This window comes from Urocampus carinirostris, chromosome 3, assembly GCF_059441175.1.
Source record: "Urocampus carinirostris isolate Australia breed hairy pipefish chromosome 3, RoL_Ucar_1.0, whole genome shotgun sequence".
Classification (NCBI taxonomy): Eukaryota; Metazoa; Chordata; class Actinopteri; order Syngnathiformes; family Syngnathidae; genus Urocampus; species Urocampus carinirostris.
In genome coordinates, this window is record NC_142351.1 from 48,418,911 (window position 1) to 48,444,801 (window position 25,891).

At 40.9% G+C, this 25,891-nt stretch overlaps 1 protein-coding gene across 4 annotated transcripts in view; it reads right to left on the reverse strand.

Annotated features, from left to right (window-relative positions):
* Positions 1–5,419: 5,419 nt before the first annotated feature.
* Positions 5,420–25,891, reverse strand: part of mmp23ba (matrix metallopeptidase 23ba) — a 44,272-nt gene continuing 23,800 nt past the window's right edge. For 3 of the 4 annotated variants that reach the window (XM_088332151.1, XM_088332150.1, XM_088332148.1), the window contains exons 3-8: positions 23,317–23,456; positions 19,745–19,912; positions 18,191–18,355; positions 14,315–14,425; positions 5,974–6,095; positions 5,420–5,889 (exon numbers count right to left, since the gene is read on the reverse strand). In XM_088332151.1, the coding sequence (XP_088188277.1) occupies positions 5,578–5,889; positions 5,974–6,095; positions 14,315–14,425; positions 18,191–18,355; positions 19,745–19,912; positions 23,317–23,456 (1,018 nt within the window). In that variant the 3' untranslated portion in view covers positions 5,420–5,577. Of the gene's footprint in view, positions 5,890–5,968; positions 6,096–14,314; positions 14,426–18,190; positions 18,356–19,744; positions 19,913–23,316; positions 23,457–25,891 lie in introns of all 4 variants that reach the window. The other variant, XM_088332149.1, reaches the window with a different exon arrangement.

Consider the following 25,891-nt stretch of genomic DNA (forward strand, 5'->3'; position numbering starts at 1 on the left):
CCCATCTTGTGGCTAAATTACGTAGGAATGGGTGGAGGGCCCGCTGCGACCCTATTGAGGTGGGTTGCTGGGGCAATGCAGGCAGGGTCTTTACACAGTGACCTGGAGCTCCTTGGGATTTTTGAACTGCAAAGAGCCAACTATAACATCCTGGGAGATGCTGAAAAGGTTTCGCAATTGGTCTAGTTGAGGAGGGAGGAGGTGTGGCATGGTGAGCTACCTGGACACAAGTCTGGGGATTGATCACCCTCGGCTGTGTCGGTCTAAGACCTGAAACCACCCGATGACCCTTTGAAAGTCACTGATGATGTGTTTAGGGTTCATTAGGTAGTCATCAGGTGTATCGAGTAACTTTAATTGTAACTACGCATTTCCAATTTTAGCCACCTTTTATTCCGGTAAAGATGGCAGACCAGATTATATGGCATACTTTCACATTTCTGGCCATTTTGGGGTTTTTAGGTGTGCCTCATAGTCCAGAAAATGCGCTAATTAAATCTCTCTCCGACGTTAGAATTGAATAAATCGAGTCTTGGATTTGTCTTCACCCCCCCAAGAAATAAAAAAATCGACGCGTACTTTGGCTCAGTCCAAGACTTTGTGATGCTTCAACAAAACAGATGGACAAAAAAGTCGGTTATTAGATTTGAGGGGTTCCCCTCCAGTGGAACTCTTCTGTTTAGTGTTGCACCTGGTGCGTTGAAGAAGAGCAGCTGTTGGATTTTGTAACTGATGGTGTTTGGCACCAGACCATCCAAGGGAAGCAAGTGAGGCGTGTGAGGTGTTCCACATGGGCTTGTGGTTACAAATACTGTATGTCAAAAGGTCAGGGGGGGAAAAAAACCCTTCTTGCTTGAAAAGAGCTCCGTTTGGCTAAATGTTTACATTGCCTTCTGATTCACTTACTCTAACATTGCAAAAAAAAAAAAGACCATTACTTTTTAGGAGGGGTTAGCTGTCAGTGTTATTTTTTACTCAATCTCCCGGTTATGGTTTGTGGCATTGAAGTTAAACCACAGATGTGTTGATTTCCTTATTCTGTTGTGGTTTATGTAGCTGATTGACTTGTCATAAATATGTTCCCAAATACTGCCTTTATATTACAGGCCCTTTGTGAGAAGTATAAACTTGTATCAACACGGTTTTAATAGTAGATAAATCCGTTGATTATTTTATCATTGAATCTTTCAAATGAAAATGTTTTGTTTCAATCTCCGCATTCTAATACAGAATGCTATTTTGAAATGTTCATTGTGGAAAACAGATTTTCTACAACTTGGGTATTAGTAAACTGAACACTGACCAAAATTGTCAGTTGTTGAGACACTTATTATTTGTTCAACTATTGACATTGCATTTCTACACTTCAGATTTACGAACAACTCGGACATGTAGTCTAAACAGTGTTAAGTATTTTTTAGAAAACAACGCAATTTACTAAATCGCGCGTATGTTTCAACATTAGGAAAAATGTTTGTTTTGATTTAACTCAAATTCAGTCTTCTATGGAGGCAATCAGTATTGTTGACTCGCTCGATTATAGAGGAATTAGGAAAATTTCTAATCCAACCAATAACTGAAAAAGATTTTGGTTATAAAAATAGCTTCAGACTGATCATTTTTGTTGCACGTCCAGAAAAATAATCCAGTCTAATTCTTAAGTAATAATAATCATGAAATCAGTATTTGACCACTAGATGTGCAACCCAAAAAAAAGGTAAAAGATCAGTTTTAATATAAATGTTACTTCACCAATGCATGGACATCAATGTCTTCGTACGCACTAATTAATACCCGTGAGCAAAGCGTGGGTGGTGATAATGTTTTCGTGTAGTATCTAAGCACTGTATGTATATCTGTTTGCTTGTCTATTTTTGCGTTTTGTGTCTGTCCACCCAAGAAAGAGGGAATTGGTTTAGACAAGCAGAATGACCCAGCTTTGCCGGGCATTCTCCTTGTGCGAGGTTGTTGGGGTTGTCTGTAGTGCCGCTTCCTGAAGAAGAATTCCCGTCACGAATCGCAGGTCCGAAAGGGACCTCGCCTAGCTAAATCGCGAGTCGAACAACCCTTCCTGCCCAGCTTTTGTATACCTCTACGGCCCAGTAACAGCTTGCAGGAATAAGGCTTCCCACACTGCTGTGAAAGAAGCGCCACCGTGAGCATTGGCTATGAAAAGAAAAGAAAACCGTCTTAATCCGATGGCCAGTTGCAACACACACGTTTCAGCAAATCATGGCCCACAAGAAGAATGCCCGGCAATGATTGGCCACGTGTTAGGATTCTAATAGTAGAAGTAGCCAAATGTATCAGGCACCCAAGAAACGGACTCAAACCAGGATGTGACATGACAGGAAATGAACTGATATAAAACAAGCATGGTTACTCAAACCAACGCCCAAAGGATGTTTTCCGGGATCTGACGAAGGGGGTGGTGAACATTAGGCAAGTGTCAGGGTGGAGATACAGAACTATATTTAATCACATTTTGTTTTGTGGAAGTACAATGTTGGCAACAAGATTGACTTGGTATAATTGGAAATTATTTCAATGCAAAACAAACTTTTTCTTCTTTTGCTCTGTTTTTTTCTATTTTTTTTTTAATTCCTTTAAAAAAATCTCATTGTGTTTTTTTCCTAGCTGTTTTTTTTCCTTTGTTTCTTTCTTTTCTTTTTTTCTGCCTTTTTTTCAGAATTTTTCCTTTTTTCTCTTCCTTTTGTTTTATTTCCTCAGCTTTTCATTCCTTTAAGTCATTTTGTGCACAATTTTACATAATATTTGGTCGTGTAGGGATTAAAGAAGCAAAAACAACCTGAAGAGCTGTTTGGGGACCGAAAGAGCCGGTTGTCTTTAGTGAGCCGAGCCCAAGAAAAACTCTACTGACTTTACTCAACTTTGTTCGACATTGACTTCAAAATACCGCATTTAGAAAACATCGTCAGGGGAGCCCGTGTATTTTTACCTTCATGCACTGTAACTTTGACTTAATTCGCTTCATAATTAGCAATTTCGAGCCCTAATTTTTGTGAGCTGGCTAGATTTTCTTGTGGCTGAGAATGTGCAGGCCGTGCGCAATTGCACACGCGCGCAGCTTAGAGGTAACATTGGTGGAGACATGTTTTTTTGGCAATGAGGGAGTCTAAGAGGAGAGACAAGGGGTTAGCAGGACATTCAGGCAGAATTATGAATTAAAATCAAGAAAACAAATTCGATGGGTCAAATGTGCACCGGCTTCGACTAAATGATCAACTTTCAACCACCAGTTGCTTGTCTCCAGCAGCTTTTAAAGGCTGCAGTCTTAATTGGAGGTGGCTATAGTTGGCACTTTAACAGATAGATAGATGTACTTCATTTGTCATTTTTGTACACATGTATATAGAACCAATACATCTGACTCGCGCAGTTTTTGTAATATATAGTAATACATATGAAGTAAAATAAGTACGTAGTAAAAGGCTCTGATAAAGAACACTGTACAATAGTGCTAATGAATTGTGAGGATCATATAATGTACAAAGGGTTTCTTGAGGTTTCTTCATTTTCCTCATGCTAGGCTTTTTGAGTTTGTCCCTTCCCTCATGTCGGTTTTGGATCAGGGGATGGTGTATTCATTGTAGTCAGCAATAGTCTGGGGTCTGTGCTGCTCTTTAAGACTCCTTGTACTTAAAGGGCTATACAAAAAAAAACCTAACTTGACTAATGTTGGGTACTGTAAATAATCACAGTTTAAAGTACTGTACAGTGGTGCAGGAGGACTAGCTGAACAGATATCCAAAGAGGGCAGTCAGGTAAACATGTTCACTATACAGTAACGAAAGAATTATAAGAGAAACAAAATGAGTTGCAACAATGTTTTAAAAATTAAAACAATTTAAAAACATTTGTGTGAAAGCAGCTGGGTAGGACTGTTATATGTGGGTTTAACAGTAAAGGCCAGGGGGACAAAGCTGTTGCAGAAACTGATGGTCCTGCACCGCACACTGCAGTACCTCTTCTCAGGCTAGCGGAGTGAACAGTCCATGATGGGGGTCACTAATGATGTTTGTGGCCCGGGATAGTTAGCGCTTCTGGCCAGTGTCCTGAATGGAGGAGAGAGAAGTCCCGATAATTGTGAAAGGCGGAGAGACAAAGAACAATGGCGGGCGGATTAAAAAAAAAAGCCAGCAAGAGGAAAGCCTGTCCCGACCCGAAAGTAATGACTGACATTTTAAGCCTGACCCAACATTTTCATCTTCCAAGACAAGTATGTCTAAAGTCCGGCCAGGGGGGCAGTTATGGCTTGTGATCACACTTTTACTGGCTTGCAGCCTCTGTCATAAAATTATTAATATGACAGTAATGTTGACCGCAGTACACCATTTTACCAGATAATGGCAGTAGCCCTTTGGCCATCTTGCCCTTGGCTTTCTGAAAGAGTTTTAGCCCACCTCATTTCCCACATTGCGACTGTAAATAAAAAAAGAAAAATTGACTTTATGGGCTACCGCTTCCAAGAAAAGTGGAAATTTTAACATTTTTTCACCGAAATCTGAAGCAACTGTGCCTAATTTTCCAATAGACTGGCTGATTTTAAAGAGTATAATATCAAGAGGCACTGCCAAAACATGCTGCCTACAAATTGCTAACTGGAAACAGTGAAAAAGTGCAGCAACTGAAAGCTGTTTTATGGGACAGCAGTGCTTTTTCAAGAGAGTCGAATGAAAATGCTACCAAGGCGAGCTCCGAAGTCGCTATGCTGATCACCAAGGACTGCAAACCCTTTACTAAGGCTAAATTTATTCAAGACTTCAAAGAATGCCAAGCTGAATAGTTGGCCCGCACACATTTTCAGCTTACCAAATCTGGCCTGCTTTCGGCAAAGTTTGGACACCCCTGCTCTAGAACGTGGATGGGTTCCTTTAACAAAAACTGTCTTCGGGGCACTACCTCCTGTGGTGTGTCTTTAGCAAGTACAGCCTGGCGGCCCCAATCCCTCTCCAGGCCAACACATTTTTTTACGTGGTCTTAAACCGGGGACTCTGTGGAAACATTTGTTGTACTTTATTAAAAAAAAAAAAAAGATTTTACATAACATAGGCCTATATTAGATAAATGACATAGTTAATTTTTCTGCTTCGTATACCCCCAAAAATACTGGTGAAAGGCAGGGCAGGAAAATAGAAAAAAAATGGTGCTTAATGCTAACTTTGAGCCCCCATTACTTTCATTCTTTTATATTTTTAGCACTTGTTTTCGGTTGCACGACAATACTATAACATCTAGTGGTCAAATAATACACAGTGTTCCTTTAACTTTTTTATGAAGTCAGGACCCTCGAACTAATATCCTGGGCAGCAAGATTGAAACCTCTGCTTTAAGGTTTCTATATTGCATTGCGGGCATTCGGCTGCTAGAGATTATTTTCATATTTAATACACAAACATTGTTTTTGAAATGAGTTTATTGAAAGCAAAGTCTTGTTTTTTTTTTACTTTATTGGGTAGGTACAGTATGTCAAACAACGTGAGGACGCCTTGTTGGATTTTACACATTTTTTACTGATTCACAAAGATTCTTGATTCAGGAACATTTTTACTTCCCTCACCAAAAAAAAGATATTTGCACATCGACTCTCATCAAACATCGAACAGAAAGTACAAAATGAAAGGAAAACGTACAAAAAAAAACTGTGGCAAAGTTATTGAACTGTGTTTGTGTGTTCCGAAACAGCAAGGCAATCAGAATCGCACACGCACTCTCCAGGAGTAGTTGGTGAGAACTTTGTCTTTCTTCTTCACGATGCAAGTATACGTGCCTTCGTTGATGGCGTTGGCCACGATAGTGATGTGGTCGTCCTTCAAAGAAATGTAATTTGGATGCGAGTACTCCAAAAGCTCTCCGTCCTTGTACCAACTGAAAGTCGAGCACAAAAAGGCCCTCAGTGAAGAAGTGTAGCGCCGAGAACGGTGAGCAAAAAGTGGTCCGTGCTCACAATACTTTGCCTTTCTTTGACGCAATTTTCTTCCCGCATCGGAACGTGAGCTTTTTGCCCTCAACCACGAGCTTCTGTTTGGTCCTTGGAGGTCTTGGAGTGGCAGCCACGGTTGGGAAGGGGAACTCTGGAGAAAAAGCATCTTGAGATGAAGATTAAGTGTACAGCGAGGCTTTTAACAAAGACCAGAAAGTTTGATCACATTACCCCGATTTTAGCTAACCTGTATTGGCTCACTGTTAGCTTAAGATGCAATTTTAAGGTTCTGTTGGTATTATACAAAATCATGCATGGACTTGCCCCTTCATATCTTTCAGATTCAATTTCTCCCTATGTTCCGGTCCGGAGCCTTCGCTCTGAAAACACAGGTCTACTAGTGATCCCAAGAGCCAAGAAGAGAGCTGCAGATTCGAGAGCATTCTCCATTCGGGTCCCGATGCTGTGGAATGCTCTGTCCCCTGAGATTCAATCTGCAACCTCAGTGGAACTGTTTAAATCTAGGCTTAAAACACACTTTTATTCTATAGAATATGAATGACCTATATTTCCTGTTGACGACATCGGTGCATTATTTGTTATTGCAACATCCATTGCAGTCTGATTATCCTGGAAGGGGGATTACCTCATGTACTGTCCCTTCTCAGGGTTTCTTCATTTTCCTCATGTTGAAGTTTTTGAGTTTTTCCTTGCCCTGATGTAGGTTTTAGATCAGGGGATGGTGTAATAATCGTCTGTAGTTTGCAATAATCTGTGGTCTGTGCAACCCTTTGAGACTATTTGTGATTAAGGGCGATACAAATAAACATGACTTGACTTACAAAGGAACACAAACCAGGAACGCAAATACTTTTCTTGTTAACGGGCACTGTGCCGCATTTTGATAACATTTTGTAAATCAACTGTTGGTACAACATGGTGCGTCGGTACAACATGCACGTCAGCGTAGATGACAGACTGGACCTGAGATGATAGCAATCCTTAACAGACATTGGAATTGAAAAACCCAATCTTTTTTGCTTTGTTTGGACTCAGCCCAGTGAGATTCTGGATAAGTTTTGTCCAGGTCATTTTCCCTCCCAGGAAGATTCCTTGATTTCTTGGAAGATTGGAAATCTCTGTGACCGAGCTATTCCAGACCAAAACCCACACCCAGGATCTGATTCCTCTAAGAGCTCTATATCAAGGTCGCGGTAGGAATTGGATTATATCGTTATATATACTTTGATCTTGATTTTGGGCTCTTAAACTTTGAGAAACCAGCAATACCCATGGATCTGGGATTCCCTGAATTGGAAAACAACTGAATTGTGGATTTTATTTGCTTATTTGATAAACATTCTTGGCATTCTTTTGAATTATCATTGAAATATGTAGTGTATTATATGAATTTAAATTTTGACACCCTAAAAGATTAAGGTTGATCCCAAAATCCCATCAGTGCGCATAGAAATACATTTTGTAAATAATAAAACATTTATCAAGCGAAACTAGAGCAGATCACCCATCATTAACCTGAAATAGAACAGGGTTAGCAAATCAATATTAACCAAAATTAGGATATCAAAAACCATTCGGAAAACATTCAACACTATAAACCAAATAAGAGTGTTCCTTTTCTGTAATTTGTAAAATGTTCTATTGTCCTGTCCGTTTTTCATTAAATTCCCAGCTTTTGTTCAAATGAATTCTTGGCTAGTGTTTCCTTTTTTAAATTTTTTGTTATTTGGTTTAGTTAGATCCCTTAACTACACAGGTCTTGGAGGCACCATTTCCTCTGGTGTGCCTTGGGTAAGTACAGCCTGGTGGGGCCCATCCTTCTCCAGGTGGCATGTTTCCACCCGGTCTCGAACCGGGGACCATTCGCGTTCACCAAACTAACAACTAGTTCAGTAGCTTTTCTTCCCTCTAACAGCATACAGGGTACACGTTAATAGCTACCTTTTAAAAGCAGAAGGTGAATCACAACGTCTGCTGCGATTTGGCAGGTTACCCTTCACTTGTGAAGTAACACAGAACCCTCTTTCCGTCAGCAATACAACACTGAATACAAGAAACTATCGAGACTGAGATGTTTAGATCTACCTAGAAAATACAACTGAAGACAGTTACAATGGCGCTATCTCAAGCACATAGTACGAGGACACATAACTTCTCCTTACTGATATTCTTCCTACCCCATATGCTATCATCTAAGCAGTATTTAAAACTATAAAATAAAATACCAAAATCTAAATCATTTTATATGCACATATTTCATTGTGTGTCGCCAGTAACAAATAGTGGGCAGTGCGTGTGGAATGGGCGTGACAGGAACAACGATATTAGAGGGGAGTAAACACATAAATGACAGCAAAAGAGTTCTGAATTTTGGTCTTTTTACCTGTAGGATTGTTTTTGCATAACAGAAAAAAAAATCTTGGACATGATCCAGAAAACGAAAAAACAATATTTGTGGCAGCAGTAGCTCAGGAGGTAGAGCAGTCATCTTAGGACTGATGAGGTTGCATGTTTGATTCCCTGCTCCTCCAAATTAAACATCGAAGTATCCTTGGATATGCAGATAGTCGCCTCGCATGGCTGACTTTGCTATCAGTGTGTTTGTGAATGGGTAAAGTGTACAGTTTATGGCAAAGCTTTTTGGAGGACCTCAAGCGCTTTATAAATACAGTCCATTTACCATTTGAGGGTTTGAAGACAAAGGCAAAATGGATATAGAGTGTCTCAACTCATAGTTTGCAAGCTCTCACGATTGCACAAGCTTCCACAGGTTGGTGAACACATTTTCATCGATTTCCTTTATTATGTGACTCTTTTTTTTCATCAGTTTTACGTGGTCGGCGTCATCATGAGTATTTATGGTAATTTTTAACTAGCTTTTTACTTTCAGATACCGCGCTACATTTGGGTGTCCGTAATCTGAAGGGGGTAACGCACATTTTAAATGAAGTAACCAGTAACTAATGAAAGTTCAATGTAAGAGTTCTATATGGATGTTCCGTTGTGGAGCAACCCTGGTTGAACTGAAGCTTAAAGAATAGTAGATTCACCTCGCATATAACTTTTGGTAAGTTTCTTATGTGTTCAACATGTTTTATCTGCTTAAACGTGGCTATAAAGCAAGACTCAAAATATTTCCCAGACCCAAATCGAGTTTCAGACCCCTAGTCTATAGTGTATCATGTGCCCAATCAGAAATTAGCCAGGCAATCATATTACAGCAGGGTCTGTTGGCTCAGGGTTCATACAGATGCTTGAAATCCTTGAAAATGCTAGAATTTGATGTTGTTTTGTGAAGGATCGAAAAATGCTTGAATTTTGGGTGATGTGCTCGTAAATGATTGATATTGTCGCCATGTTTCTCAACTAGTCTGCCAAATATGAGGCTGACACTGACGCTGTTAGCTCTGCTTTGCCATTGCATTCCCTATTCCCCTGTGAGAAACGGCAGATGGCATTATTTCGTATGAAATTGTCCTGTGGAGTGTCATTGCCCGCAACGGGTCGTGGCCAAGAGGAAAGGTGCACTATGAAACGTGTATTTGTGCAAGGATTATATATATATATATATATATATATATATATATATATATATATAATCAATTATGGCTATTTATCGTTTCCCAGTTAGAAATTGTAATGGAAATAACTTTCTGCAAGATACATTTGTTGCTCTGTAAAATATAAGATTCACACTTGATTTCTCATTTTTACTGTACTGGAGGAATTGGAAAACTGGCCCTGAAAGTTCTTTAAAATTTCTTGAATTTGGCCATGAAAATGTTGCTCGAACCCTGTTATTCTCTCTCTCCCTCTCTGCGACTTTCAAGTACTGAGTTTTAACATGTTTTGTACAAAGTTATCACGCTATCTTTGTAAAACATGATTTTAAAATCCTTTCTCTGTGGGTAAATTGGCCACAGTGTAAACCCCTGGTAAACAAGCCTTACTAGAATGGGGACAGCAGCTATAGCTTTGGTTTCCAAAATTATGTTCTGAGCGACGGCCAAGCTCAGCTTCAACTTAAGGAACAGCCTCTCTCTCGCTCTCTAATGAAGCAGACATCCAAATTGACCCGGCGTGTCGCTAACCCTGGAGCCACAGTCTGAAATTCCAGCGGTTTGGAGGGTCTGAGGAATTTTCCACAGACGTACGACGTCTCCTAATCAACAATGAGGAACAGATTAGCGCCAGCAGAGGAGTCGTATCCTCCCGCCTCCCTTGCTGCCGGCCCAAAACGACGACAAAGGTGGGAGAAGACGTCTTGCGTTCGCAACCGGGGCACTGACATACCGTATTTTCAGCGGCTGCACCAGATTATAATGCACAGCCCCCAAAAATGTAGTCTTTTGTCATATATCTTTTATACATAAGGTGCAAGAATTTGAGACTACAGTGAGAGCTTCCGCGTTTACAACCGTTGGGCTAATTATACACTTACGCAGCATGGTTCCCCAGGATTTTTCCATACAAATTTAAGAGTTTTTAAGACCTTTTCAAGACCACATCCAATGAAATTTCAGACCAATCAGACCAAATTTAGGTGTCATATTTGACCCGATCCGTCCTTTCAAACACACGTGAAGAATATGACTAGAACAGCTTTCTTTCATCTTCGCAACATTGCTAAAATTCGTCCTATGCTGTCTCAGATGCGGAAATTATAATTTACGCGTTTGTTACTTCCCGTCTCGATTACTGTAATGCACTAATCTCCGGTCTCCCGAAGTCCAGAATCAAGAGCCTTCAGCTAATACAAAATGCTGCAGCGAGGCTTTTAACTAAGACAATTAAGTTTGATCACATGACCCCGATTTTAGCTAACCTGCATTGGCTCCCTGTTAGCTTAAGATGTGATTTTAAGGTTCTGTTGGTATTAAATAAAATCCTACATGGACTTGCTCCCTCATATCTTTCAGATTTAATTTCCCCCTATGTTCCGGTCCGGAGCTGGTCTACTCGTGATCCCAAGAGCCAAAAAGAGATCAGCAGGTTCGAGAGCATTCTCCATCCGGGCCCCGGTGCTGTGGAATCATCTTCCCCCTGAGATTCGATCTGCAACCTCAGTGGAAATTTTTAAATCTAAGCTTAAAACACACTTGTACTCTATAGCATATGAATAACCTATACTTTATGTTGATAATATGTGTATCATTTGCCCTCATGTAGGTTAAGTCTGTAATAATAGTTTGCAATAGTTTTTGATCTGTGCAGCCCTTTGAGACTCTTTGTGATTAAGGGCTATACAAATAAACATGACTTGACTTGACTTGCGGTCCCGGTCCTCTTAGGCTCTGAGTGACGGGCTGGCAGCCACTGAGACAGGTGACTGTGTGGCGGCGAACTAGAACTGTCCGAGGTGTGGGAGCAGCACGGCACCTCGACTAATTTGGGAATTCAGCCGGGCGAACCAATGATGGAGGTCTGAACCCAACGGCTGCCGTTACCCTACCATGCTGCCCCCAAGACGGGTTTGGGCGTCAGCTGGGTGACCCCACACACTCACTCCCTAGTACAGTTAGTACCCAGTTGTACCTGAAATCACTCAGCTACAACAAGCTAAACCAACACTTTCCCATCCCGAAGTTACTCTGATGATGACAACGGGTTAGAGACCGACTGTACAGGGAGTGCAGAATTATTAGGCAAATGAGTATTTTGACCACATCATCCTCTTTATGCATGTTGTCTTACTCCAAGCTGTATAGGCTCGAAAGCCTACTACCAATTAAGCATATCAGGTGATGTGCATCTCTGTAATGAGAAGGGGTGTGGTCTAATGACATCAACACCCTATATCAGGTGTGCATAATTATTAGGCAACTTCCTTTCCTTTGGCAAAATGGGTCATAAGAGGGACTTGACAGGCTCTGAAAAGTCAAAAATAGTGAGATATCTTGCAGAGGGATGCAGCACTCTTAAAATTGCCAAGCTTCTGAAGCGTGATCATCGAACAATCGAGCGTTACATTCAAAATAGTCAACAGGGTCGCAAGAAGCGTGTAGAAAAACCAAGGCGCAAAATAACTGCCCGTGAACTGAGAAAAGTCAAGCGTACAGCTGCCAAGATGCCACTTGCCACCAGTTTTGCCATATTTCAGAGCTGCAACATCACTGGAGTGCCCAAAAGCACAAGGTGTGCAATACTCAGAGACATGGCCAAGGTAAGAAAGGCTGAAAAACGACCACCACTGAACAAGACACACAAGCTGAAACGTCAAGACTGGGCCAAGAAAAATCTCAAGACGGATTTTTCTAAGGTTTTATGGACTGATGAAATGAGAGTGAGTCTTGATGGGCCAGATGGATGGGCCCGTGGCTGGATCGGTAAAGGGCAGAGAGCTCCAGTCCGCCTCAGACGCCAGCAAGGTGGAGGTGGGGTACTGGTATGGGCTGGTATCATCAAAGATGAGCTTGTGGGGCCTTTTCGGGTTGAGGATGGACTCAAGTTCAACTCCCAGTCCTACTGCCAGTTTCTGGAAGACACCTTCTTCAAGCAGTGGTACAGGAAGAAGTCCGCATCCTTCAAGAAAAACATGATTTTCATGCAGGACAACGCTCCATCACACGAATCCAAGTACTCCACAGCGTGGCTGGCAAGAAAGGGTCTAAAAGAAGAAAAACTAATGACATGGCCTCCTTGTTCACCTGATCTGAACCCCATAGAGAACCTGTGGTCCCTCATCAAATGTGAGATTTACAAGGAGGGAAAACAGTACACCTCTCTGAACAGTGTCTGGGAAGCTGTGGTTGCTGCTGCACGCAATGTTGATCGTGAACAGATCAAAGCACTGACAGAATCCATGGACGGCAGGCTTTTGAGTGTCCTTGCAAAGAAAGGTGGCTATATTGGTCACTGATTTGTTTTTGTTTTGTTTTTGAATGTCAGAAATGTATATTTGTGAATGTTGAGCTGTTATATTGGTTTCCCTGATGAAAATAAATAATTGAAATGGGTATACATTTGTTTTTTGTTAAGTTGCCTAATAATTATGCACAGTAATAGTCACCTGCACACACAGATATCCTCCTAAAATAGCTAAAACTAAAAAAGCCCCACTCCAACTTCCAAAATATTCAGCTTTGATATTAATGAGACTTTTGGGTTCATTAAGAACATGGTTGTTGTTCAATAATAAAATTAATCCTCAAAAATACAACTTGCCTAATAATTCTGCACTCCCTGTACGTAAAGTTCCAATGTAATGCTGCAAAACGCTGTGATGTGGATTTTCGGACCAACACATCGCATTTATCGGTCAGGGATTGATAAGTAGGAGGAGCAGATAAAAAATTATTTTTTTATCACAATGACCCACACTTTTGTTAGTTTACTTAATATACAGTTATTTGTACAGTCACACAGACAAGACAGGGAAAAATTAAGACTTGAGAGGTAAATTTAAGACTTTTGGACAAAATCTAAGACGTTTTCAGCACCTTGATCAGCGGTTACAAATGTAATGTAATACCTTTGGGGAACCGCATTACAGCATATATTAGAACATAAAATTGTACCATTAAAATTAGAAATCCAGTGTTAATCATGTATTTTGCATATACATTAATCTGCGAGTTACATATGCAGCTTTTAATCATGCCTGTGCATTTATCAAGACATATGATTTTTAGATATTGAGTAAATCAAAAATATATTTGTGGATCTGAACAATATCTGTGTAAATATATTTGAGAGAGGTGTTGGGTAAAAATTATCAATATGTATATTACATTTTCATTGTCAGGACATTCTTTCCATGACAATTTACCATTGGGAAACACTAAATTAATTTTTTAGCATGGCCCATAATTAATGTGCCCTGTTTAGAAGTTGCATGCTTGTGTCCTCTAGGTCCAGACCCATATGGGGCGATGACGCTTCTTTGGACAATGGCATTCAAACTAATGCCAGCTGCCATTAATGATGAGGGAAGAAGAAATGCATTGGCAAAGCTTCATTTTTAAGCAGGATTGTTGAGAAACATGGAAAGAAATTCAAGCATTTACAGGCACTTCACCCAAAATTCCAGCACTTTTCAATCCTTGAAAACACAACAATTCAAAATTTTCAAGCATTTAAAGCACTCGTAAGCACTCACTCTAAGGCTCATCGGGTTGTAAGCACTTTCAAATTTAGGGTCAGTTCGGGCCCAGGAAATACAGTAAGTACTCATAAGGTCATTGAGGCTCATCTGCTGTCACTGATGCAGACCTGGAATCCAGGACAGCGTTTTATTGGTTTGGACCTTTGGCTCACATTTTTGCGTTGGCGAACGGATCACAGCAGCTCCTCAAAGCGCTCAGCAGACTCAACTGTTCCTCCCCTGCGGGGGAATGGCTGCTATCTTACCGTAACAGAAATCACAGCTGGAGGGGCAGTGCTTTTGCATCAGCTTGCGCTTGCTTTCACAATAGCCTTTGCGAGCCCACGCCGGACAGATGAAGAAGCGGTCCAAACATCCTGCAGCAAGTAGGAGACATTATATCATGCCAGAATTAGTGATACAGTAAACCTCGCCAATTTTTAAGACCCATAATCCTACCCCAGTTATTACCTTTACCTAGAAATTGCGTTTTCGAACACAGCTAGGTTAATCTGGAGAAACTCTTTCTGACACTAAACAGTAGCATTCATTGCGGCAACATGAGTGCAGTCAAACAGCAAAAAAGAGCAGCAATTCTTGACTAAAGTGCACTCTGCCGACCCCCGCTCGCAGCAATAATCAACTGCGGGAAATGGATCACGGTCGCACAGGTTCTGTTCATTTTAGGCAGGAAGAGTGAATTTAATCTCTAAGCTCCCCCTTTCGCTAATACAAAAATGGGGATAATGGATTGTGGTAAAAACAATGCAGTTCATTTTAGGCACACGTCCGATCCCAAAAGTACCTCATGCAAGTCCTCGCTCACAGTAATATGGGATTGGGGATATGGGGTTGCCCCTGCATGAGTGCAGTTCATCCATCCATCCATTATCTTCCACTTATCCGGGGTCGGGTCGTGGGGGCAGCAGCCTTAATAGGGAAGCCCAAACGTCCCTATTCTCAGACTCTTCCACCAGCTCATCCGACGGGATCCTGAGGCGTTCTCACGCCAGCCTAGAGACATAGTCTCTAACGTGTCCTGAGTCGCCTCCCGGGCCTCCTGCAGGAGGCATCTTTATCAGATACCTGAGCCACCTCAACTGCCTCCTTTCAATGCGGAGGAGCAGTGGCTCTACAGAGAGTCCCTCCGGGATGACTGAACTTCTCACCTTATCTCTAAGGGAGAGCCCAGCCACCCTGCGGAGGAAACTCATTTCAGCCACTTGTATCCAGGATCGTGTTCTTTTGGCCATAACCCAGGTGAGGGTAGGAACGAGTGCAGTTCATTTTTGACAGATATAAATTAAATGACAAAAAAACAACTGACAGTCCTGACTATTGTGCGCTCTGCCAGTCCCTCCTCGCAGCAATATGGATCACCAGTCCAGTACACTTTTTGGTGGACAGAGCTTAAAAATGAGCAGCGATGCCGGACAAAAGTGGGCTCTGCTTGCCCCTGCTCACAGCAACAATCAACCGGGAATAATGGATCATGGTTGCTCGTGTGCCGTCACGCATGACACAAATGCGCTCTCAGCCCTGCTGTCAGTCATAGTCAACAGGGGATAATGGATCACGGCTCAAACAGTGCAGTTCGGGGCGGCAGTAGCTCAGGAGGTAGAGCGATCGTTTTAGGATTAAGGGATCCCAGTTCGAATCCCGGCTTGTCCGTGTTACATGTTGAAGTGTCCTTGGGTAAGACATCGAACCCCCAATTACCCCCAATAAGCAGGTTAGCGCCTTACATGGCTGCACAGATCACGGCCACTATTGGGAAATGTGAAGCACACTGTAAAGCGCTTTGGGAAGTCATTGACTTGAAAAGCGCTATATAAATGCAGATCATTTCATTTCATTCATCTTAAGCTGGACAGAACACCACGCGTCCTAATAAAAATGCCTTCTTAAGGTCCCGCTCGCAGCAATATCCGTTTGGGGATAATGGATTGCAGTCCAGTTCACCTTTTGGTGGACAGAACAGCAAAAAAGAGCCACCAGGCCTGACAAAAGCGCCCGCTCGCAGTAATACGCGACTGGAGATAAAAGATTACGTCATATTTTTCAACCTGTGATCCAGTGAGGCTGTGGGATATGAAGCGCAAAGTACCGGAGAAGTATGATATCCTGTACCATAAAATGAAATCACGAAGCAACGAATGGATTGGTTAATTATCGTGGAACGATAGTCCGCCAGCCAAAGGGTCACTACCAGGTTAATAATAGGCCTTGATTTATTTTTCCAAATTATTTTATTACATTTTTTTATAACTTAGTCTTATCTTTTTTAATCTTTCTGTTGAAAGCACATTCCGCAGTAGTTACTATGTTATTACCAGGTTGTATTTGTCAGATGTAAAGTCAACCATTAAAACGTCATGCCAGCACAAAATCGAATTCCCTAGAAAATCGCTGTGACCTGTACCACGTTGGAGACCCCTGTTTTACAAACTTAAAAATGGTGGGAATTGTTATAGACATAACAGCCATGAGCTCATTGTGGTCATCCGCCATATTTATAGGCTTAGGTAAGAATTTGTAAGTGTGGCTCTTCAAATCCTTCATTGTAATTCCCCAAAAGTGCCAAAGAAGACAAAACGGTCTGTTTATGAGATGAAAAAAAAGACATCTTGCATAACCTCTATTGTTAACACATTTTGTGAAGAAGAAAAGCCACATTTTAGCTTTTTGTTCCAAATAATACAATTGCAACACACGCCTATGTTTGCTCTGCTCTATCGAGCCAAGGAATCATTTTTCCTAATCTCAAAATCTAAAAGCACAATGTCCGAAAAAAGCACAGTGAATTCCTGGCACCAGTTTAATATTTTTTTTTTAAAGCTTAAACTTTCATCGCTTGTTTTATCATAGAGGACCTGCAAAGGAGATTGCACAAGATACCAAGATTGTACGTTATTATGACTTATTTTTTACCATTGTTTTTTTTATATATTGACTATTATGCTCTGTTATCATTATTGTCACTATCAACCAACAATGCTGCTCTTCTTTTATTTCTACACGCTTTCAAACAGATATACTTTTTGTTACCTTTGTGAAGAGATTTGATAAAAAAAGAACGTGCTCAGGAAAGGACTTTTAGAACAGATTGGGAATTTTGTATTATATATATTTTCTCCTTCTTTCTACTGAACTGTAAACTTATCAATCCATTCATCCAATATCCTCAGTAGGGTCGCGGGGGTGCTGGAGCCCATCCCAGCTATCTTGGGGCAGTGGGCAGGGGACACCCTGAACTGCTTGCCAGCCAGTCGCAGGGCACACAGAGACAGACAACTCACTCAATCATTCACGCTAATGGAGAATTTGGACCGGGCAATTAACCTGACATGCATGTTTTTGTAATGTGGGAGGAAACCGGAGTGACCGGTGAAACCCACGCAGGCATGGTGAGAACATACAAACTCCACACGGGGAGACTGTGGTAGCTGGAATTGAACCCTGAACCTCTGCACCATCCGACGTGCCGCAACTTGTCAATCATGTTTCCTAAAAACGACAGTATAACGTTTTTTCTCATTATTTGTGGCCAAATGACTTTTTCCTCACTTTTTATTTGAATTTTTTGAAGTAAATTAAGAAATGTAATTCTGGATTTTAACACATTTCAACATGTTTTACTATATCATCACCTGTTTTTTTTTCTACGAATAAATAGAAGATACGACCTAAAATTAGCAAAATGTATCTGCCAATGGATCAAAAAAATGTTTTACTTGGTTCAAACATCCATCCATTATCCGAACCGCTTATTCTCAGTAGGGTTGCAGGTGTGCTGGAGCCCATCCCAGCCCTCTTAGGGCAGTGAGCAGAGGACACTACCGGTTCTCTACCAACATCTGCCAGATCCATCACAACTCTCACAATTACCGCGGGAATTGTCTAGTTTAATATACTGCACTACCTCACGAGAAGATAATTAGTAAATCAAATGAAAATATGATATGGATGAAAGTTACAGTTACTTAGCTCATTAATGACAGAAAGCAAAGGTACTGAACAATGGCATGACTTTTGAAAAGATAAAATCAGGCGACTTCCTGCAGCTCACTAGAGAAGGTTTCACTGGAAACCATTGTGCCCTGGCAAACTGGTTTGAAAAGGAGGGAGCGTCACGGTTGTACCGTAGAGACGATGCAGACCCCACACCTCATCCTGCGTGATGTGCTTTCGGCCGGTCAGCGTGGCGTTCAAGTGCATGATGGCTTTGGGGTCCCTGGAGTGCATGAGTCCCAAAACGTGGCCGATTTCGTGCGTGGCCACGTGGACCAGGTCCGTGAGCCAAACCCCTGCACGGGAGCAGAAGGCAGGTCAAATCGTAGCCGAGAGTTAAGATCTTAAGTGCGAACCCAAGCCCGACTCAAATTTTCGCCTATAGTGCCGATTATTACGATCAGGTCGCGCCGGGCTCGTCTTTCCCTGACTTTTCTTATCCACCCGTTATTGTTCTTCTTTGTTTCTTTGCCTCGCTTTCTCTTAAAATGCAACACATTAGATTATTGAGGATGTACTGCTGCTGTGGTTAATGGTCAAATTTTCAACCCGTCAAAATGACACACAGCCATACGTTGTTCCTGTGAACTCTAAACAAATCCGTCAATGATAGAAATGTATCGGTTGATGTAAACTTCAGACGACCCGTTAATTTGAAAGATGTATATGTTTAAATGGCCTTGTTCAACTATTCACTATTAACTTGTTCAACTCCGCAAGCGTTATAAGAAAAAAAGTTAAATTCAATCTAATTAGTTCTCCAAAACGCCCACAAGGTGGCAGCAACTTCCCACAATGGTATCTCACAGGCATCCACGTGTGGCGACAGACCAATCACAGGCAAGAAATGACACAGACAGGGCATAAAAAGTCATGCACTTTGTAAAACATATTTTTTGTTTTCTGTAACCAAAAATAAAAAAACAACATTTGAATTCTTTGAACATTACGTTATTAGTTTTGAAAGTCATTTTGCATTGAGTTAGGGCACTGATGTCATGTATGATGTGGGTCTCTGTCTTCAGGAATCGCTTCACTATTTACCACACAGGTCCATGGTAAAAAACAGTTAACAGTATATGGACAACTAAGAGAGCATGACTCAATATATATGTATGTATATATATATATATATATATATATATATATATATATATATATATATATATATATATATATATATATATATACAGTGCATCCGGAAAGTATTCACAGCGCTTCACTTTTTCCACATTTTGTTATGTTACAGCCTCATTCCAAATTGTATTAATTTAATCTCTTATCTCAAAATTCTACACAAAATACTCCATATTTATGGTTGATATTGCCAGATATTGAAAGTTTCAACTAAATTTCTCCCTAAAATGCGACTTACACTCCATGTGCGACTTATATGTTTTTTTCCTTCTTAATCATGGGTTTATTGGCTGGTGGGAATTACAGTCTGAAAATACAGTAGACTTCATTACAAAAGACAGACTTTACGCGGGGCCCTCGTCAGTTGACTGTGGCGGCCCGTCCCCCTGTCGCGCATGCCTCCTTGCCGGCTCATTGTGCAAACCAAGTGTGTGGCGAGGGCCAAGATCCCGAATCCCCACAAATAAAATCGGAAATTTCGGGTTTGCTTCGGACTGGATTTTCTTAGCCCGATCCTCTGGAGTGAAGTGGTGAGAGCGGCGCCTTACCTTTCTTCCAGCTGAAGCGCATGTTGCCCAGAATCCAGTATTCATGATCGTCGAAGTGTATCTCGCCTGTCGGCGGGAAAAAGGCGTGAGCCAGTTCCCCTGTGATGCCGTCGAAGCAGTGGTGCAAGTAAGACTGCAGGCAGTCGGTGTGATTAGCGGGGTAGAAGCCTGGCAACACAATATACATTTCCACTGTAGGTTATAAACCAAAGTCTACACACCCTGAATTTATATGCCAGGTCTCTAATTCAAGTTGGAGTTCGTAGTTCGAGGTGTCCCTCAAAAGTCTCAAAGTAAATATTTTCTCGATTAAGTATGTGTTAACAATGCTCAACTGCGTTCAAAGAGCCTTTATACAGATAGGTTTTTCATCGCGTCGATCTGCTTTAATCTTACTTTTATCACTGATGTTCTGGCCACAAAGAGCATGAGGCCAGACAAAATGAGGCAGGGTGAAGGGGGGTGGTGGAGAGTAATTTCACGCGCGTGCTCGAGGATTTCTTTTATTCCAGGATGAAAATGGTAAAATAAAGAGAAAGATTGTTTTAAATATAGTCCAAACGGCAGCTGAAACCCCCCAAAAAGATGAAAAAAGAAGAGCACACCTTAGAGACACGTACGTGCATGTGTAACACAGGCAGCTTGACAGAGGCTGCAATGATGAGTTCAACCAGAAGATGGTGTCAGCGAGTACAGTATTTTTAAGTGACGGAAACCACCTTTGAAAAAAATTGGGCCCAAATAAATAATTTCAAATCATGGTTCAGGGTTCAAGTCCGCAGCCTACCCGTGCGGAGTTTGCATGTTCTCCCTGTTCCTACGTGGGCTTTCTCCGGACGCTCCGGTTTCCTCCCACATTCCAAAAACCTGCATGTCAGGTTAATTGGCCGGCTAATTGTCCCTAAGCGAGCGAATCGTTTGTCCCTGTGTGCCCTGCAACTGGATGGCGACTAGTTCAGGGTGTCCCCTGCCCACTGCCAGAAGCTAGCTGGGATGGGCTCCAGCACCCCCGCGACCCTACTGAGGATAAGCCGTGTATATAATGGATGGATGAATGGATGGATAATTCTGCTCGTTGTCAATTTATCATAGGAATGTATTTTTTCAATGTTAAAATACCCGAAGCTGGTGTTAGTTTGTTAATAACATATGCAATCTTAATTTTTTTTAAGCAAGTTAGTCATATGCCATTAAAGTTAAATTTGCCATTAAAACTGACTTGAAATCTTTATTTAATTTAATTTAAAATGAATTGAAAATCGTGATCAAAATCTCCTTTGCAAACAAGATATTTTATCTTTCCTGTCCAATGCTTTATTGGATAAGGACAAAGTAGTTGAAACTCACATGTATTTGTAGGAAGTTGTTTGATAGGTAATAATTGTTTGAAATAAATTCTGCAAATTCTAGTGCAATGAAAAGAGAATTACTTTTGAGGTTTGGGGGAGTGACATAAATAAAGATGTTTTTCTTTTCACTCTTTCACAAGATTTTTTTAGGGTACTGTAACAAGCAAGGATAGTTTTTTTATTTTATCTTATTTTAGGATTTATTCTGTTAACTGTTTTTTTAGAATGAGACAAAATAATACTCAAATTAACAAAATTATCTACTGTATCAGATACAATTTCCCAATAGAAATATGAGAGCTTGTATTTCCCCCGAGAAAATGTTTTAAAATATTGTAATATGATTTAACGTGGTAGGAAAAAATATCTACCGGGTATCCACCAAAAGGACAATATACTATAATCCCACTTTTGTTTTGCATAACACAAATCTGCTCTCCCGGCCCCTGCTCTCAGTAGACGACTCAGTTAATGGATCGCGGCCAAAACAGTGCAGCTCAATTCAGGCAGGCCACGATAGCATGCTTCAGCTGCCTGAACCGCAAAGAACAAAACACTTTGCTTGCCCACTACCACAGGGACCTTGCTGGCCTTGACCTTCCACATCTGTTCCAGTTGCTCTTTCAAACTTTTGTACTTCTCCAGCGTGGTTCCTGTGGAAGTGGGGGCACTCAGGGCACTAACCCCCAAACTGGAAGGGTGGCTCCAATAGGTCCCAGGAGCAACATCTCAGCAGTCCTCGGAACAGCTAAGTTAATGAACATCCTGGTCCTCTACCAGAGGACCAGAATCTGAGGATAATACAGACACCACCCTACCAGGCGTGGGGAGATTTTTTTTTGGTCAATTCACAAGTTTGGTGTCACACAGACAATCATCTCATCTCATCTCATTAGCTGCACCGCTTATCCTCAGTAGGGTCGCGGGGGTGCTGGAGCCCATCCCAGCAATCATCGGGCAGTGGGCAGGGGACACCCTGAACTGGTTGCCAGCCAATCGCAGGGCACACAACTCGCTCATTCACACCTAGGGACAATTTGGACCGGCCAATCAACCTGAAATGCATGTCTTTGGAATGTGGGAGGAAACCGGAGTGCCCGGAGGAAACCCACGCAAGCACGGGGAGAACATACAAACTCTGCACAGGAAGTCCGGTAGCTGGATTTGAACCCACACAGGGGGTTCCCAAGACCTTAGAACTGTGCCGCACATGCGCTAACCACTGCGCCGCCGTGCTGCCCAATCATATAAATAAATAAACAAATTTAAAAAAGAAAATTGTATATATATATATATATATATATATATATATATATATATATATATATATATATATATATATATATATATATACAGTGATACCCCCCCAACCCCCCGCGACCTTAGTGAGGGGGAGCAGGGCAGAAAATGGATGGACGGATGGTACCTCTGAATGTCTCTACATACGAAAGTTTCAGGTTACAAAGTATCTGAACGTGAAAATATTGCCCCTAGTTAACCCAGTGCGCATTCGTTTAGCCAGCATGCTCGTTGTGTCACCATCAGAGTTCAGAGACGAGGAGAAGGAGGGGTTCCAACAAGATGGCGGGGAGGAGGACGCAGCCATTTTTTATTTATTTCTTTGATTCTTTGTTTTTTTTTTACATTATGTAACTTTCTTTTTATTTTTTATTTTGCGGTAATGTAATTCTAACATGTATTTCTTTCATGTTCTGATGCGCTTTTGTGACTTAAAATACAAAAACCATACCGTGCCATAGCGGGGCTTGGAAAGGATTAGTGCATTTATATACAAAATGGATCTGTACTTACGAAGTTTTCAGGTTATGAAGCTACACTCAGATTGAATCAAAGAAAATTGCGATGTAGCAAGCCGAAAGTGTTTCGCCACTCGCCACCAACGCAGAGCTGGATAGCCTCCCCCCGAACTACTCGGTTATTTCAGCTGTTTAAAGCGCAGCTGGGGATGACAAAGTGCAGAGCAAAGTGCTCCTCCGAGAGAACTTAGGCTGCTGCCAAGGAGACCGTGAGCCAGATCGGAATTGAAGGCCTCGACATGGGCCGACACGCATGGAAGTTGTTAAGCCTTTATGTTTCTCGTTTAAAAGGCATCGCCTTGACTATACGACTCGTGGTTCTGTGATTTAGGGAGTCTGGAGCCATCAGGCGCGACCCCACGGAAGGTTTCAGCAGTCTCGAGAGCATCGGAGGTCTGCTACCTACCGATTTTAATGTCCGCCTCCTGGTCAGACGGCACCTCTCGGAAACTAAAAGGTGACACGTCGCTCCACGCTGTGAAGGCCTTGGCGATCCCTCGCCGTGTATCCGTGGCGTTGATCAGGTTTGTCGGGTATGACAGCAACCTGATTTTTAATTACAGAAGAAAAATATACATGTTATTTATTTGTCGTATTCGGCCCAAAAAATAATCCTAATGACTTTTTTAGGTTTATTTTGAAATCCAATTTTTTCAAATTGAATAATGTCAAGTCTGTCAAAAAAAAAACTATAGCAACAAATGTAGACGGGCATTATAATCTTGTCCTGATTTAAATTATACTGCCAGAGGAGGTATGACATTGACATTTGAATTTTTCAGCAACTGTAAAGATTTAATAGTTTAAATAAGTTTTGAATCTGAATGTTTTCAAATTTTCTTAAAAGTGCGTCATTTGAAGTTTCTTTAAAAAATTGAAGTTGAATATTTTCTCTATTAAGAATGTGTTAACAGTGCCCAACTGAGTTCAAAGAGCACTTATGCTTTATCCTCCACTGCAGCTGTCTGCTTGATCAAACTTTGTTTGAGGTTGTTAGGGACGGAACACATCAGGTAGGAGGAATGGTGAGTGCTGGAGAGTGACGTCATGGTCGACCCCATGGGTTTGTGTTTTGGTTCTATTTGTTAGTGTAGCAGGGACCTTCGCTGGTCTACTAGAAATCCAAGAACCAAGAAGAAATCCGCAGGTTCGAAAGCGTTCTCCATTCGGGCTGTGGAATGCTCTGCCCACTGAGATTCAATCTGCAACCTCAGTGGAACATTTTAAATGTTGGCCTAAAACACACTTATATACTGTCGCTTATGAATGACTTATACTTCTTGTTAATGATGTCTGTGTATTGTTTGTTGATGCCCTTGTGACATCCATTGCAGCCTAGTCATCCTGAAAGGGGGATTACCACTTGTGAAGCCCTTTTTCAAAGTTTCTTAATTTCCTCATGCTGAGGTTTTGAGGTTTTCATTGCCCTCATGTAGGTTTTAGATTAGGGGATGGTGTAATAATAATCTGTAGTCTGGACAGCTCTTTGAGACTTTTTGTGATTAACAGCCATACAAATAAACATGACTTGACTTGACATGAAAATGGTGAAAGTAAGAAAATGCGTTCTTTAAGTAGAGTCCAAACGCTAACCCAAGAAAGATGAAAACACAAGAGTTTATTAGAGCACGTCTAAAAATGCACTGATTTGCATGCACGTCATGAATGAGCTGACCGAAGCTGCAACGACAACACAAGACAGGAGATGGCGGCAGCGAGTAAAATAATTTCTAGAGCTCTTTTAATTTGATCTTTTCAACAGTAAATACATGAGGATTTTTTTTGTATGGAATTGATATCAAACATTTTCAAAGGTCACAAAAATACAAACCATTTACGTATGTATCATTTTTACTCATTACATACACATTCTTATTATTTCTTATCAAAAATAACTATTTAGGAGGTACATGTTTTTGCTCCAAACCTAGTAATTTGTTTTATTTTACAAAAATAATCAACATGTTCATCATAGATTTTCTGCAATGGTTTGTAAACTAATGTTATTTTTTTTTTAATCCAGGGATTGTATTTGAAAAACTAAGTCCATTGACTGACAAAATAACAGACATGTTATTCATCTATTCAATTTTTTGTTGTCTACTGGCCTGACTGCCATCTAGTGGCTTAGTTGTGGTCACATATAGTAGCCTTAATTGAGTAGTCATGAGGAAAAACTATTAAGGTCATTGTTCACTTTCTAATTGCATTTCTACAAGATACTTTTTTTTAAGTGAAAGTTTATATTATAACGTATTTAATTTGACCACTATATGTCGCTTTATGTTGTAGTACAACTGAAAACGAGTGTTAAAAAGCAAAAAGAAGATTACAAACGACAGTTGCTTAAAATGACCAAAATGCAGCATTTTTCTTCAATTTTTTTTTGCCTAGACTTTTTGAGGTTTCTGGATACCCTTAGCAGAAAGATGACAGCCAATTATGTCTGCTCCCTTTAGGTACACCTGGGGTTATGTAAAATAAATGTTAATTTTGAAACCTACGGGTCTTTTTCAAAATGCTTGTCATATGATAGTTCTTATATTTTTGCTTATTAGATAAATCAATATATAGTTTTAAAATGAACGTTTTTTTTTAGCACTAAGAGGCGCTAAACATTGCACACTGTCCCTTTAATAACAAACACTCTTTGTGTTATTTAAAAAAAAATTATATCCGTCTTGGGTTTAACTGAATAAAAGGTACGTTACAAATACAGGGTCTTGCTCGACATACTCATAATACAAGCAGCATCAAAATAAGTAAAAAGCATTGCTTATTAAATCAGTATTTTGAGTTAAGAGCCCATTAGGAGTACAGTCTAAACTCATATCACAGGACATTCCTGTCTTTTTACCTGCTTTTTCAAGATGGCGGCTCGCACGGATGCAGCGGCTAATGGCTCTCCAGCTATTCAAATGGTTCTTAGTCTTTTCTTGTTTATTTTACTAGTCAGGTCAAGTCATGTTTATCTGCATAGC